This window comes from Eleginops maclovinus, chromosome 11 (assembly GCF_036324505.1).
Source record: "Eleginops maclovinus isolate JMC-PN-2008 ecotype Puerto Natales chromosome 11, JC_Emac_rtc_rv5, whole genome shotgun sequence".
NCBI classification, from domain to species: Eukaryota; Metazoa; Chordata; class Actinopteri; order Perciformes; family Eleginopidae; genus Eleginops; species Eleginops maclovinus.
In genome coordinates this window covers 13,789,792-13,806,173 of record NC_086359.1, presented here as the reverse complement: position 1 = coordinate 13,806,173, position 16,382 = coordinate 13,789,792, and the positions used below count along the sequence as shown (strand labels likewise).

Sequence of the window (16,382 nt, the reverse complement as noted above, 5' to 3'; positions counted from 1 at the left end):
TCGGACACATACACGGACACACACACACACACACACACACACACACACACACACACACACACACACACACACACACACACACACACACATACACATGCACGTACACACACAAACGTTCCAGTAGCATTTGAGAGAGAGCGAGGGCTTTTTGAGGTCAGTGGGTATGCTGATCTCAGACTCTGGAGTGAAGGAAGCTTGGGGTGACCTTAATCAGCGAACACCTCGGCCAGGTGCAGCAGGACTGTTCTCCCATTGCTGCAGACCCTATCGCTCAAAAGAAAGAAAAGAAAAATACACAATATATATTTTACTCCAGGAATCAGAGAATATCAACACAATTGGCACAAATTTGTATGTAATTTACGTGTATTTAATCCAAAATATTTGTTATTCTACTACCTTTCGTACACGGAGCAGGGCAAAAGCATCAACTAAAGCTAGAAATATGAAATGTAACTGCACTTGAAGTATGTATAAGGTATACGTGTATATTACACTACCATTAGTATAGTATTTTTATATAAAATATACATCAACTTAGTGATAGAACTTTTTCCATACATTAGTTGTTACATTCTAGATTATTAGTGTATTTTTTCACTTGGCAAAGTCTTTATGAAATATTCCAGAGATGCACATTTAGTATCAGGGTGTACTTAAAAAGACTTATGTGGCCCCTTTTTAAAATATTTTGTCATTTATAGCGGAAGAATTTATTTCTAAGCCCCTCTACTAATGAAATGCTGTAGTGTACAACTTTAGACCTTTTAGGAAGAATTAAAGTTACTCAAATTCTGGGGAAGCTTTCACTCAAGAGTCTTGTTTCTGTTATACATTTGTTTCCTGCTCTTTGTTCCAAGACTTAGGTACAATTAAAATGATCGGAGGAAGTGCAATAAAAAGAAGCAGAGAGAGAACACAATGGAGAGTGGAAAACAAAAGGCGTTGGGTTAAGAAACAACAGACAAACAGATCCCCACAGTCGTTCTCTTATCACGGCGCTCTGTGGCAGTCAGCAGTCCGGGCTCGCTGCTGTTGCTGCCTCTGCACTGTCCGGCACACACAGTGCTCCTGCGATCACCTGACAGTCTCATGTTTTTGTGTGAATTTAGTTCACCGCTATTCTTAGACCCTGCTTTGGCTGACAGAGGAGAGGAGTAGAGAGAGAGGGAGAGGGCTGGAAAAGGACTGGCAGACTTGCAATGATGCCCAGGTAGGAGTCGGTAATATCTAACCAGGCTTAGGAACATCTACAGGGTTCGCTAGTGTTGCTCAAAGGAGGTTTTTCTTGCTGTTGTTTCATTAAAGTTTTGTCTTCTGCTGAAGTTTTGCCAACCTGTGGCTGGTACCAGCTTGGCAGCGCATTCCTTTTGAGGTAACAAGGATGGAAATATTATTTGAGGTCAATGTAGATTTTAGGGTTTGGTGGTAGAGAACATTTTTTTTTGTGTATGTGTGGATAAGAAAAACTGTGGGGTTGGTAGGTGTTTGGGTGGAGTTGTAGTTTAGAGAGTTTTTGTTTTACAGTTCACCTCTGATTGCAGAAACGATCACTTTTTTTTTTACTGGAAGTGAATTCATTTAAAGAAAGTTAAGTCCCTGTTGTGTTGCTTTTTCATTTACCCTACAAACACGTTTGCAAGGGATTTGTTTTGGAGATCAACAGGTTGAAATGATAATGACTTGTATGCATGTTGATGAGAGAAAGTTTGTCGTTTTTTGGTTCACACAATTGAGGTCAAAGCAGTACAAGTATGTAACAGTCATGAAGTCATGTGCTGCTTTTATGAATGACTCCCCTCTTCTGTCAGCGCTCTGACTGTCACAAGCTCACTGATGGCATACTTCCTCCTTTGCTCTTGTTCTGCCTTGTCTTTCTTTCAATGCTCTTCTCTGTATCTCAGATGTTTGTGTGTTTCTGTTTTTATAAGAGCTTTTCTCTCATTATCTACGCACAAATCTCGCCAACAGATTTCAATATTACCTGCTTTTTCTCTTATAGTCTTTGTGGTTCTCAGCTTTAGTTGTTTATGTCTTCAAGACATTTCTTCACAAAGGACTCTTTAACTCTTCTGGCTGATGCTTATATAAAGGCCCTTGCTCTTTATTGCCATGTTTCTAGCTTTCTATCCTGTATTTATTCCTTGTTCTTTACATTTCTTTATCCTTGTCTGCTATGTTTTAAACAAAGGAAGCTGTGAACTTCTAATTATGCAAATCTCTTCTGGGCTGATCTCTCTGAATTCGCTGTATAACTTTATTTATGAATGAGCAATCAATAACGTAAAATTTCGAGCCAACAGTCATAAAGAGATTACACAAATTCTGAGCAAATGTTGTGCACATTATTAGCAATTTCTTTCATTTTCATTAAGAATGGCAATAAAACGGCAAGTATTTTCTTCAGAAATGTTACATCTTTTAAACACATTTCTCTTGGCAGAGGAGGATCTGGTCAACCAAACACATCACAATTGACAAAAGCTAAACACATGGAAACCAACAGCAAAGTCAAATGTATAAATAAACCACTACAGGCAGTAGTCCAGTTGCAAGGAGGCATGTGACGGACTAAAACCGCCGCCTGATGTGTAATCTTACACACACGTCTGTGAGCTGAATATCGACTCTGCCTCAACAATGCAACTTGAGCTCATTATGCAGGCCAGGCACGCACTTCGTCACCCATTTAACATTTAAGATATGGCAGGTTGGGTCTCCCCCAAAAAGAAACTAGGATAAGAAAACTAAAGATGTTTTTAAAATACACTTAAGAAAACAGTCTCTTTAAAAACAAGCTAAAGAGAAGAACATCAAACCAGAAAGTAACCTAGAGGTTTAAACCATACGGAAAAAGCTGGATGATGTACTGTATATTGTATATTGTTTATTGCGATCGGGTCTACTTTACGTCGTCTCAACTGTACAACACAACCATAATGCAACCAATGCAGATCAATACTCTTGACTCCTGAATGCCCACACATCCTTATTTAAATCCAGATGGTGGTTTTGGTCCATTTTGGTAAGCAGCAGGCTCAATCCCTGAGCTACTGGATTGAATACTGGAGATGTTTCAGAAAGGGCAAGGCAGCTTATGGAACAATGTTTCCCATATGAGTCCCCCCCCAAAATAAGAAACTCTTGTATGATGTCTCTGAAGGACCCGTCTGACAAATGACTCTGGTTTGACAACTTAACACCACAGCAGACTGTAGCACATGACTCCCCCACCCCACCCCCTTGCAAGACTCAATCATTTTGCCACAAGAATGCAGGTCATACTTTGACTCCAGTGTTTGGTAAATAGCAGCTCGGAATGTACACTAATTTATCTTACACACACACACACACACACACACACACACAAATGTGCTCTTTTTTTATTGTGCAATGGATTTAACTGTTCCTCCCCCACCAACTCATTCACTATAAACACTTGTCTTTGGGGACTGCCCTGCTCCCAAATAAAAGGCTATATTAAGGTCCAGCTCAGCGTCCATCTGCTCATCAGGTCAGACAGAAATCCTGACCTTCTATCTCCTTGTCCAATCCGCTGTCATCCTTTATAGCCCCTACTAAATCAACCCGGGACCCAGTTTCCCCGTAAACAGCCGAGAGGGAATGCCAAAGCCACAGTAAAATGTAAATATGGAACGACATCATTCACAATATTGCTTGAGATGAGCAGCATTCATAAGATAAAGCTGAATGATACCACAGGTTACCTAGCAACAGCAATGTAGCAGGGGCTGCCAGGGAAAACAGCTTAACTGTTACCTAACTATTGGACAGTGTTTCTAACCGGAATCAATGTTCCACTACTAAAGTCAGTTTAAAATTATATTACCAAAGTCTCTTCGACTGGTTCTAGTGGATATCCGTGTGTAACTGTGGGGATTTAAAACATATTATTCCCAAATATTCCCTGGATTATTAAAGATATATATTATTATTCTACACATCTTGGCCATGGTGAATGAAGTCAGCTGAGTGAGGGTCTGCAGTGGCTTCTTGTTATCTTGGTTCACTGGAAAGCTGTTGGTGTGTGTCCCTGTATCTTTGTTGCTCCCTGCTTTAGACCTGGATGGATGGTGGCTATGGTAGGAAGCTGTTGGCTCTGCCATGCCCAGTGGGACTGGGAGGGTTGACGGGCTTACACAGATTTATTTAAAGCTGTCTAGTACATCATTTGAACTTTTCCACCATGCCCAGAGACTAGCCAGGTTGCCGGTTACATCTGGTAGGTACATAACATGAATTGCCACTCGGACCTCCATCAGGGCTTAAGTTTCCTGCACAACAAATACTTGTTTAACAAGAAGTGTCGTCTTCAAAGGACACATCTCTCAAGCCAACCCATCAAAGTCAGTGTTCACGTGTTCGGGGAAAGACTGCATATGTGAAAAGTAAAAAATTATTTTCGGCTACACACAAAGAAATCTGATAATTGCCTCACTTGAGTCAGTGTCCAGCTACTAGCATAACCCAACCAAACTGAACTTAACTGAAAGGACAGTGGCAGAGGTGCATGGATGTAGGTGCCAGGTTTTAAGAAGGAACAAAGACCTAAGCTCTGGTTCTGCTGAATCCATTTGGACAGTAGTTATTAGAAAATATGGGTCTATAGGGTGATTTATCTGCAGTTGGATAACCAGATCCCTTTTATAATTCACAGGTTTGTATATTTGGAGTGGGAAAAAAGTAGTATTCTATCACAACTGTCAGTACTGTTCGGAGCCAGACTGTTTTGGAAGTGATTAGTTGCTGGAGCATGACCTCATTGTCTCTTATGCACAGTTTTTTGTTGATTTCTGTCAGTTTATTTATACTAATTGCATAATTTTCTCTCACCCTTCTTCATCCTTGTCTTCACCCCCTCTTTTCTGACCCCTATTGTCTCTCCGTTCTCCCCTCCGTGTAGCTGGCCTATCCCCCAGCTGGATCCCAGTCAGATACGGCTGATAGTGTATCAGGACTGCGAGAGGCGTGGCAGAAATGTCCTCTTCGACTCCAATGCGAAAAAGAAGGGCACGGAGGAAACCCCCGTCACAGTGAGTCACGTGTTTGTTTTGTTTTTGTTTTGTCATTCGGAGGCTCATTGTTGGTTTTGTTGGTAAGAACACACTCATCGTTGCAGGTTGTGTTAGGATGTCTGGGTTCATGCAGCTGGCGGGTCGGCAGGAGCACAGACATAGAACCTGAGTATTTCATGATGTTCAGAAGCTGCACCTCATCCCAGAGTCCCTCTTTAGTTATTTAACATTTTCTATGGCTTTGCCAGATTCAAAATTAAATTTGTTCAACACAGGGTTGTTCAAATAAAGTTAAACAAATGCTTCAAACATTTAAAGATACATTTTCTTCTGTAGTTTCCAAAACAAAAAGGTCCTATGATAAATAATTATCGCAAACAACGTGCCATGTATGTTTTTCCGTGAGTGCAGATTACGGAATGATAAAACTGAAAGAGTCTTTTATCAGGATGTGTGCAACAATAGATTTTAAATGCGTCAATTATATTTAAACAGCTAGCTCTGTTTGTCTGGCCTCTCCCAAACTGCTGCTACGGTCACCGCTGTTTTCCTTTCTTAATTTTTTAATAACATGAATAATATTTTCCTATGGCTGCTGCAACTTCCTGTCTGTGTGACCGGTTTGTTCTTGAGCTCTTATCTACAATAATAATAGCCTCAGCTGACAGCCCATGTGTAAGCAGCATTCTTTCATCCTCACATGACGGCCTTGTCACTCACCATCTCTCTGTCTGTCTTCCTAGGACTCGGTCTCACCCTCCCTAAACTCTGCCACTTCTGTCTCTAAATCTGCTGTCTCTAAATTCTGTTTCTCTGAACATCTTAATTATGCTCTTAGCTTGATTAAGATAGTTGTTCTAGTATTGCCTTCTATCTTTCTATCTATTTTATAAATCCCTCCATATTTTCATTTATCTTTACATGTCTGGCTTTCTTACTCTTTAAAATCTCACTACTCCTCTTCTCCGTCCAGATCTTTCTCTACCTCAGTTTTTTTAGATGTAATACTTTCTTTACACACAATACTTTGTTGTGTCTGAAAGTTTCCTAACAATGTCCCTCCACACCTGCCTGTACTTCCTGTTTGTCTTTAAAAAAAATCATCTTTCTATCATCACCTGCGAGTTTCACCTGTCTTTCTGCTTCCACTTATCTCTTTTTACCATGAGCAGGATTTCTCTGTCTGGTATCGGGATCTGCCTCATTATCACGTTTATAATTTCGCCATCACACATAAACACTGACACGCACTCCTGCTGTGCTGTGACATACACACTAAGGTTGTCTGTTGACTCAACTTTATCTCTACAGTTATATTGTGGGATGCATACATTGTCTTACTGCAGTTTTATAGCTGGCACCTGTACAAAGGGACATTTAGTTTAAGTGAGCTCTTTTTAAAACAAGCAAAGAGGAATTCATTGGAAAAGTCGCTTCAGTGTGTGTGTGTGACGTTAATATTTTTGGTGGATTGTGCTTTGTTAGGGCTTGGCCAGCCGCTGTGTCTTCTCTCACATGATGGCGCTTTTTGTTTGTCTATTTGTTGTGTTTTTTTTTGTCAACTCAGAGGAATTTATATTAGAGAGATCAACAGCAGGAACAAGCCAAGCAAAGACAGAATGAGGAATAGAGAAACAAGGCACAGATGGAGCATGCATGTTAGACGGAATAAAAAATAAAGCAAAAGAGCGGATAAGTAAACGAATATCGTCTGTTAAGGAGAAGGGATCTAAAGAAGATAACGAATCCAGGAGAGAAATGCATGTCTTCGAAGGGATGAAGCAGGCTGCAGATATTAACACAGGGATGGAAGTTGTGGAGGGAGAGTGAGAGAGAAAAAGGGGGAGGGAGGGGGAATGATTGCAGTGCTGCTCGCTCACGAGTTCCAGAAAGAGTCATATGACTGCCAGTCACATGCTGCTGGTCTCTGTGTACACACCTCACACTGCAGTGCAGCGGACGCACGCACACACGTACACACTCGAGCACGTTCTGGCTCAGAGTCCGCATGGCTTCATTGGCATGAGGACCTGTGTGTCCAACAACATGTCTGATTATTACAGAATAAAATGTGCTCTAAATGAAGACATTGACGCAAAAACACTCATTCTGTTTCCCCTTTGTCTCCCTCTCACTTTCCTTTCCTTTCTCTTCCATTCGTACATTGGCAGCGACAGTGGTTTCAAGTGAGCAATTACCAGAGCCTTGCTAAAAAAACACACACACACACACACACACACACACACACACACCCTCCCCCTCCGCTCCCAAATGCATTCCTCTTGAATAGGCGGCCAAGTTAAGAAGGCACATGACACAGGCTGATTGGGCTCTCATTGCTTCTAGTTTGCTGTTTACACAATTGTGTCTGGATCAGGTTTTTATGGCTTTTGCAGAATTTAACTTCAGTTCTGAACTTGATATGGGCCAGCTACTTTCTTATTTGGCTCTTTTTCTTGTTGTTCATCAGGAGGAAATTAGGTGAAGTTGGTTTCTCATGTCCCTCTGCAATAAAGTCCTCTTAACTCTGTTATCTTTCCCCATGTGTACTGTTGTTTCCACACCCTTTCACAGAGTTCCACACATAAATGCTTGCGTCTTTCCTGTCCCGGGTTCCAGCTCCTTTTTGCCTCATTAATTGTTGCACATGGCTTTTGTTCCTTTTTTTGAGAATAAATAACAAGCAAAAAGCTACTTCACAAGTTTAGCCATGCTACTGGGAACTGTTATCAAGAGGAGAGCACTTTAGCTTGTATGACATGTACTCCACCATATGTTTTCCGAAGTTTGTTTATATCCTAAATGTAACAAATCCTAAACAAAGCAGTAAAAAAGGGCTGCTTTTCATGCATTCAATCTTAGCAAAAGCACACATCTCTTTGGTCAATGAGAATTGATCTGTTAGGTGACTGATACCACCTTCTGCAGAGTTGAAGGACCTTGTGTTTAATGCTGTATTTTTTTGTTTATTATCCGATAGAACACCGAGGGCCAGGGGAAGATGTTCGGGAAATGCTGCCAGCTCCGTCCTACAGGAGGCAGCAGCAGTTCTCTGGATAGCTCCTCCTCCTGCACCTCTGAAACCAAGGAACCTAAGGAGCAGGGCATACGCTTCCAGGTTACACAGCCTCTCAAGAAACATTAACACATTTACTCCCCTAAATAAATGTATTTTAATACCCATATCACAGCTGCATTAGTACATATACACTCACATTGGCTATTTTTTAAGGTCCATTAAGACAAGAAACCTCTTCATTTCTCTTCAGGGTAACAACATGACACCTCTCTGCTCCTCCTCTCCTCACCAGGGTTCTAGGTGTTCGTCTGATGTGGTCATGCTGGGGGAAATGATGTTTGGCTCTGTGGCTATGAGCTACAAAGGTTCCACGCTGAAAATCCACCAGATCAGGTAAAGAGAACCGGGATGCATCATGGCTGTTTCTGCACAGTTGATACTGCCACGCAAATAAATCCCATTATCTTTTTCCATTTAATATGTAGAAGAAACATTTGAGGTGTATTTTGCAGGATTTCTTGTTTTTAATTTGGTAGAAGAGTGAACTAATAGTTTGAAAGGTGGAGTGAGAGCACTTGCTGATGATCTTTGACCCTGCGTTATCCTTCTATCAGATCGCCACCTCAGCTGATGCTTAGTAAGGTCTTCACCGCCAGGACGGGAGGCAGTGTGTACGGCAGTCTCAACACGTAAGCACACACATGCTTATCAACACACACACTTACCCACCTCTCACTCTGTTGTAAACTTCAGATACTGTCTCTGTGTGTTTCTCAGTGTCTTTCTACTTGCCTCATCTTTTTAAACACACTGTTTGTCAACAGTGTTGTACAAACTGTGTGCCCTAATTGTAGTGAACTTTCTCAAACTTGCATTTAGTGCATATAAACATCATAATGGTGCTGTTTGTTTATGCAAATTGTCCATTGAAACATATTTTTTTCCCCCTTGGTTTTCTGATCTTAGGTTACAGGACAGCCTAGAGTTCATTGGACAGGACAGCAACACACTGAGGCCCGATCAAAACACGGCGCCCAACAGCCTCCTAGGGAACATAGGTAACCACGGAACCCCAGGGCCACACTCCAGCACTTCTTTAGCCAACAATGACAATCTTTTTTTTTTTTTTCACTGCACTTGTGAACTCTTAAGTAGAAAGTAGGTGAAAGGTTTGTTATGGTATGGTCATAGCCAGACACTTTGTTCTTGAAAACACTTCTAAAGCAGATAAAAATATAAGCTCCTTAAGTTTCTAGTCGGTGTTCTCTTGAAGAAATGCCCCACAAAGAACTATATAGAGGGGTACTTAACCGTATGACATATTGTAATTGTATTGGTCATTTACAGGTTAAATGAATTGAATTTTGGCTTTGTGTTTTTATAAATGTACACACTTTTTGTGCCTTGGTAGAACTGCGATAAATCAGCTGATGTTTTGTAGCTTCCTGGCTCTTTACCATTCCTGTTCAAACAGTCTGGATGGACTCTGCCAACAGCTCTCGAATTTGCATAATCAACTGTTATCATATCAGCGTAACAGAACATCTCTGCTGTGACTCATATTTGAAACTCATGGTGACTCTACTGGTTATTCACAGGGGTGCTCAGTCTAAAAAGAAAACAATTGTCTGAAAATATGAAACCAAAAACCTTACATGTCTGACGAGACAGGTTCCAAATTTAAAGAGGAATTTACAAAACAAATAGAAGGAACTGTTGGCAAACTCTATCCTTTGGTGCATTTTCTCTCTCATCCTCACAGAAAAGACAAAAAGTCAAAGATGTAAAGTGTGTCATAATTCATTTTTTGGATTAGCTACTTCTCTGTGGGTGATACCAGCCTTCTGTTTTGTCTCTATGACTGATTGACCCAGATTAGGGTCATGTTTTTAATCCCTACTAAAAAGCTCCTGCAACTCTGGCCAGAAAACAGGAGGCAGCCAGCTTTCCTCCTTATTCATTCACTAACCACAGTTCATGTTTTTTGTCTCTCTTCCCTCTTCCTCCCTTTCTTCTTTTCCATGTTTTTGTCTGTGCTGCGCAGGATTTTCTCAGCTGTGCAGCCCACGACGGGCCTTCTCTGAACAGGGCCCTCTGCGCCTCATCAAGAGCGCATCTTTCTTTTCAGGTTGGCGCTTAAAAACTGGCCATGACTGCCAGGAGCATGCGTATGTGTGTAGACTGTAGTTGCAGTAGTGGAGTGTGTACAGGCTTTGACTGTCAGCGGCTGCATGCCTATGTGGTGATTCTCGCACCGGAAGTGGTAGCAGTAGTCACAGCATGCATTATCACAGCACGTCTGTAAAGAACTTGGGTCAGATAGAAGCTGAAGAAAATGTTCTTTGAGGTGGTTGGTTTGTTCTTCCAAAACAAGATGATGTCTTCACCTACATTGTTTTCAAATCCAAATGGCTCCAAATAACTGTATAAATACTGTTCTCTGACATCCACACCAATTAGCTGTAGCTTTTTATTCACACATTCTGGAAATGAAGTTTGCAGACAATACCATCTGGTGTCGAGTCAAACAAAATAACCTCACTCGCCAGAAGAACTTATGCTAGAACTATCTGACCCAGGCCTGCAGGTGTATCAAACACAGAGAGGTGATGCATGGTTTCTCACTGGTGTCGGGCTGTAGTTCAAGTTTTCACAGTTTCTTCTCTCTGTCTTCTTAACTAACATTCCCACACTAACTTATCGAGATGATTTTATTATTTACGTGTGTATAATCATCAACCATTACAACATCGATCAACATTCTACCAGTATTTTGCTTTCATTTTGTTGAATTAGCATGTAAACATCTTTGCACACATTTCAAAGTTACAGAGTCAGCTTAGGGTCAATGACAGCTTCATCTGATCAGCTGGTCGGGAAATGCCTTGTCAAGGGCAACTTGACCGTAGTCGTTTTTAGAAGGAAATGGTTATTTAATATTTAAAAAACCTCCACGCTTGTGTTGCAAATTGGTGTTATTTACAGAGCCATTCCAGAGGGGTGGGCAATATATCGATATGGTTATTTGAGTATTCTAGCTGTTCTATTTTTTGATTTTAGCCATTATATCCACATGATGAAAAAAAAATCTCACTGTGTGAACTTGCAAGATGCTGCCCACTCACAATTCTGTTCAGGGCATCCTTAGGCTTGCATGGCGTGTAGGTATAGAATGTTTGTATGGCCATAAAGCGCAGAGTGCCAGAGGAGCGCCCACATACACAAACACTCGGAACGCTTTGCAACAAAAGCTCATGTTGACTTGCTCATTAATCATCTCAGCCGGAGCTATGCCTTTTTTAACGGCACATTGAAATGCTGGGTAAGTGGTCTTCACACCTCTCCGCTGTGAGAAGTAGTAACATTTTTCCAATTTTAACAAGAAGTGTTGACAAGAAGGACATTTGAGAACAGGCAAACAGGCACGGTGACATTCATAGTAAAGTGTGTGTTGTAAAAAGTAGCATCAAAGCAGAGCAGCTGCTGCAGAGAGCGTATTACAGCAGCACTGCTCTCTGCTGTATTTGTTTTACTTTGGAACTTCCTGTTTTTGGTGAAACAAAAACAAACAGCAGTTTTGGAATGAATCAATAACAGCCACTTCGCAGTAGACATTTTTGTCCATGTCCCCTTTTTATTGTGGTAATTTTACAAGTAGTAGTGTGATTCGTGGTCTAACGGTGGAGAGGCAGTGGTTTTGAACAAGCCACCGGGGTTATTCACTGAACTTATGAACCATTACACTCTTTTTATAGTAAGAAAACATTTCATGGTTGCATTTCCAAAAGTACTTTACCGTAAAAAGAATGCTGGAAGTTTTTTGATGAGAATTTTCTTGCCATAGCTTGGTAAAGTAAGATTAGATAGACCTTTTGATTATCCCTGTGGGGAAATTCAGGAGTTGGAGGAGGACAATACAGATTTACTCAAGGATAATACAATTAAAGATGAAAGGTTATGGATTTATGGATAATTTTAGTCTCTATATGTGTGGATTAGCATATTTGAGCTATGACTGGCTGTTGATAATGCTGGTAATCCTATTTGTTTGTATCATTTCTCACGAGTTATTCTGTGAGACTTTCCTTTTTTCTGTCGCTCTTTGATCTCTGTCTCCCTTTGCTTTAACCCTTTTCCTTTACCTTTAATCCAACCTTTCACTTTCTCTCTCTCTCAATCCCCCCCCCTTTCCTGTAGGCCACAGTCACCCCATGGACATGCCTGGCCGAGGGCTTCACGACGAGAGGGACAGCGGTATCGCCAGGTCAGGTATGTTAATGAGACTAGGAGGTAAAGCTTGGATTGACCTACAGCCTGACAGCACAGCTGGGCTTTGAATTATGTTTACATTTATTCCTGTCCAGACCAAAGAGCTCAAGGTAAATTAAGGAAGATTAAGTAAATTATTGCATTATAACTCTTTACAACAGTGGTGAACCGTCATGGCCTTCAAGGTATTCAGAGAATACCCTGAAACCCTCAGATAAAAAAAAAAAGAAAAATGTAATTAGGTATTCTATATCCTTGATCGAATGCCCTGGCCCTTAAACCGAATGAGAGCATACTTTTGGATTGACAATTGGATCAACCAAATTTATATTGATTTGTAGCCAATGGGCGTATTCTTTCAGATTTTCCCACGGTTCCAGGGTATTCTAGAAGATCCGTTAGTTCACTGGCCCGAGACAGAGGATCTAGCCGTGCTGCGTAGCAATTCACGTAGTGAGTTTACGTAGTTTTTATTTTACGTTGAAATGGCAACAGGTGAAGATGAGGTTGTTGCATAATTGTTGTTAGTACCCTTTTCAAGATGACCATTCAGTGAAAAGATGGACATTATAAAAAAAGGACGTCCAACGCCCAAAAGCCTTGAGCTGAATCAAGTTGCTGAGTGGAGTAGGCCCTAATGGTGTGTACTTTGTAGCGACACATAATCCACCTAAATGGTACATTTTTCTAAATTGATTGACCTTCTTCACTTTTTTATGTTGAAGGTGAAGAGTGTGAACAGTTGCATAAGCATTGGTTACTTTAACCAGTGATGCTCGAGCTTTGATATCACTAGTATCACTTTTCTTCTCAAACTGCCATTTCCTCAAAGCACAATAAAGAGAATATACGTGGAAGACCCTGTAGGTGTTTACGTGGCATCTAGGGTCTGCTGTGCAATGGAAACTCCCCCCTCCTCGACCCCCTCCCTCTACAAATGCCACCATACCCCACTGGCATGACTGGTATGAGGGGAATTGGGCTTTCTGCTCAAACCCGGGTCACATGCAGAGGAATAAATATAGCAGCTCTGAAAAGCTGCTACTAGTAAATGAGCTTCTAATTCCAGCCTCTTCCTCACATCTCCACTTACCCCGCCCCCCTCCCCACTGGGGTGAGGCTCTTTAGCAAACTCTGACACACACACAAATACACCCCACATCCCTCTGTGGCAAAAATCCAATCTACATATTGTCCCGTTTTTAGCGCTACGTCTCCAACGAGCACAGTTTCTCTTCATACATCACACACACTCCTTTTTATCTCTTAAGGTGTGTGTGTGTGTGTGTGTGTGTGTGTGTGTGTGTGTGTGTGTGTGTGTGTGTGTGTGTGTGTGTGTGTGTGTGTGTGTGTGTGTGTGTGTGTGTGTGTGTGTGTGTGTGTGTGTGTGTGTGTGTGTGTGTGTGTGTGTGTGTGTGTGTGTGTGTGTGTGTGTGTGTGTGTGTGTGTGTGTGTGTGTGTGTGTGTGTGTGTGTGTGTGTGTGTGTGTGTGTGTGTGTGTGTGTGTGTGCTATATCAGCCTGATAAAAGCCAGGTTGTCCAATCATGTGACCGCTAGCAGGCCACTTGTCTAAGTAAGATCAAGTATTGTTCTTTAGATCTGTCAATCGCTGTGTGTATCTGTGTGTGTGTGTGTGTAGCCCCACACACTTGTCTGACTCACTCTTGTCCTTTTTTCTCTCGTGCCCCACTGTTCCCTCCTATCTTTTCTCCTTCTCCTCATTCTTGCTCTCTTCATTTTCCCCTCCCTTTCTCTCATCTCCTTTTACCCCCCCCCCCCTCAATCCTTCTCTCCATCCCTCTACCTCTCCCTGTAGCTTCCCTGAGCAGCCTGTTGATCACCCCCTTCCCGTCTCCCGGCTCCTCCCTCACCAGCAGCTGTGCGTCCAGTTACCAGCGGCGATGGCTCCGCAGCCAAACCACCAGCTTAGAAAACGGCGTGTTCCCCCGATGGTGAGACGCACACACCTGTGCAAAAAACATGCATATTTATGTCTACATAACATAACAAACAACTATAGAGTCAGCTCTTTTGTTACAAACTTACACTTCGAGTAAAGGAGGCTTGGGAGAGCGAGGTAACTGTTGTAGCTTTGCTGTCTTCTCCTTCCACACACACTCACTCCATTTTTCTCCCCTGCTTAAGGCCTCTGATAGACTTTTGAGAAGCGTGTCCTGTTTGACTTCCTCCAAACCCCCCCCCCCCCACACACACACACACACACACACACACACACACACACACAGTGCTACACAGGATGCTGTGCTGGCTTGTGAACATAAATGCTGTCAGCCTCAGAGCTCTAATCTTCCAGGCGATTCATTTCAGCTGCACCAAAGCATCGTGTTTACCAGCGGAAAAAGGGCTACGATTCAAAATCCCTAGACATGTGACCTGCATATTTTTCTTCTTAGATCTTTAAAAGGCTTGCTGTACATAGAATATTTATTTGTAATATCAATCAGAAAGCCTAAATCTTATTCTAGTCTTAATATATCACTTTATTGATCTTCAAAGGCCGGTAAGCATTTTGAAATTTGAGCAGCCACACAAACATCTCAGGATTCGGAAGTTTTATCGGATTAGCTCCTGCTCCGAGGTGACTCCCTGTGTACCCTGTCCCGATCAGGTCAGTCGAGGAGAGCTTCAACATGTCTGACGACAGCGCCGGGCCGATCCTCGGCGTGGCTCGGAAGAAGAAGATCGCCATCGGTGTCATCTTCATGCTGTCGCCCAACCACGAGGAGAACAACCGCTTCCAGGATTTCTTTTTCTCCCACTTCCCTCTCTTTGAAAGCCACATGAACAAACTCAAGAGCGCCATCGAACAGGTGTGTGTGACTGACTTCCAATTAACTCCAAAGAGGATTCACTTGATGTGTTGGTAGTTTGTTTCCCCTCTTTGTTTGTTACTTCCCTGATTGACACTGTGCAGATAAGCCTGTCAGTGAAGTACGTTCAGCAGGGGGACATGAATAGTATGGAATGCAGACATTGAACCCTCTGCTGTTGTAATGAGCTGAGCTGCTGTCAGATGACCGCTCAATGATCGTACCTTGTTTATCCGAGTTTCTGTTTACTGCTGTCTGTGTTGTTGGCACTGTCGCACCTCTGGAGCACTTCCCGGTTTAACCTCTATCCTTCTCCCTCCCCTCACAAATTCCATGCTTCAACTTTCCTGCGGTATTGTTTGTCAGCTTCACTGCCAAATATCTCAAAGTGCATGTGTGTTGTGTCACTCTCAAGGCCATGAAGAGTCGGCGGTCAGCTGATGCCAGTCAGAGAGCCCTGGCTTACAGCCGCATGGTGGACGGACTCAACGAGTTCAGGTAGGCCAACAATTGTACCTCACTCACTATAATGCAGACAATAATCTGACTTCATTAATCATCTTCTGATTGCTCGTACGACAACTGGCAAATACTCAGTAGATGGGGTTGGGCCATATTGAATTCTCTGACTTGCGTTATAAACCATGATATATGAAATCTTCCTTAAGTTAAATATCGGTTCCTCTGTGACAGCCCTGATAATTGTTTGCACACTGGGTTTTATTCCCGCTGCCTTCGTTGGATGGAGCTGGTTGATATTTTGTTTTAAGAGAAGGGAGAAGATCCTTCCATCTTTAGCCCAACTTGTTTATCTCTTACAAAGGACTTTGTTCACTTTCTCTGGCTCTCTTTTTTTGTATGAAGTTATACATTACACTGTTTGATAAATGTGTATTGTATTAGTTTATTAAACGACTTAGTTGAATATTATATTCTGATTGGTCAATTTGGATATTTTCAGAGGGTTCAAGACTTTTTATTATCATTTGCACAGTCGCTACATTGTGGTTATGGCATTGAAAATCTTAGGTCCCGAGCTCCTCCAACAGTGCAACATATTAGAAAAGAACACAAGAACAATAACAATAAAATAGAAATAGAAATAATACAAAAATAACATGAAACTAAAAAGTAGTGCAAAATTATTAGTGAACAGAATATAAACACTATAAGCTAAATTCTGCTTGGCATCATGAAAATATGGTAAAATACAGAGCCTCGGACGT

General features: G+C 41.8%; 1 protein-coding gene across 5 annotated transcripts in view; it reads left to right on the top strand.

Moving 5' to 3' along the window:
• Nucleotides 1–16,382, top strand: part of fnip1 (folliculin interacting protein 1) — a 41,985-nt gene that overhangs the window by 9,336 nt on the left and 16,267 nt on the right. The window contains exons 1-11 of one of the 5 annotated variants that reach the window (XM_063894939.1): nt 670–1,213; nt 4,925–5,054; nt 8,017–8,154; nt 8,306–8,448; nt 8,670–8,744; nt 9,022–9,113; nt 10,100–10,183; nt 12,253–12,324; nt 14,142–14,277; nt 14,955–15,156; nt 15,572–15,654. In XM_063894939.1, the coding sequence (XP_063751009.1) occupies nt 1,203–1,213; nt 4,925–5,054; nt 8,017–8,154; nt 8,306–8,448; nt 8,670–8,744; nt 9,022–9,113; nt 10,100–10,183; nt 12,253–12,324; nt 14,142–14,277; nt 14,955–15,156; nt 15,572–15,654 (1,166 nt within the window). In that variant the 5' untranslated portion in view covers nt 670–1,202. Of the gene's footprint in view, nt 1–669; nt 1,214–4,924; nt 5,055–8,016; nt 8,155–8,305; nt 8,449–8,669; nt 8,745–9,021; nt 9,114–10,099; nt 10,184–12,252; nt 12,325–14,141; nt 14,278–14,954; nt 15,157–15,571; nt 15,655–16,382 lie in introns of those variants that run through there. The other 4 variants (XM_063894938.1, XM_063894936.1, XM_063894941.1 and 1 more) reach the window with 4 other exon arrangements.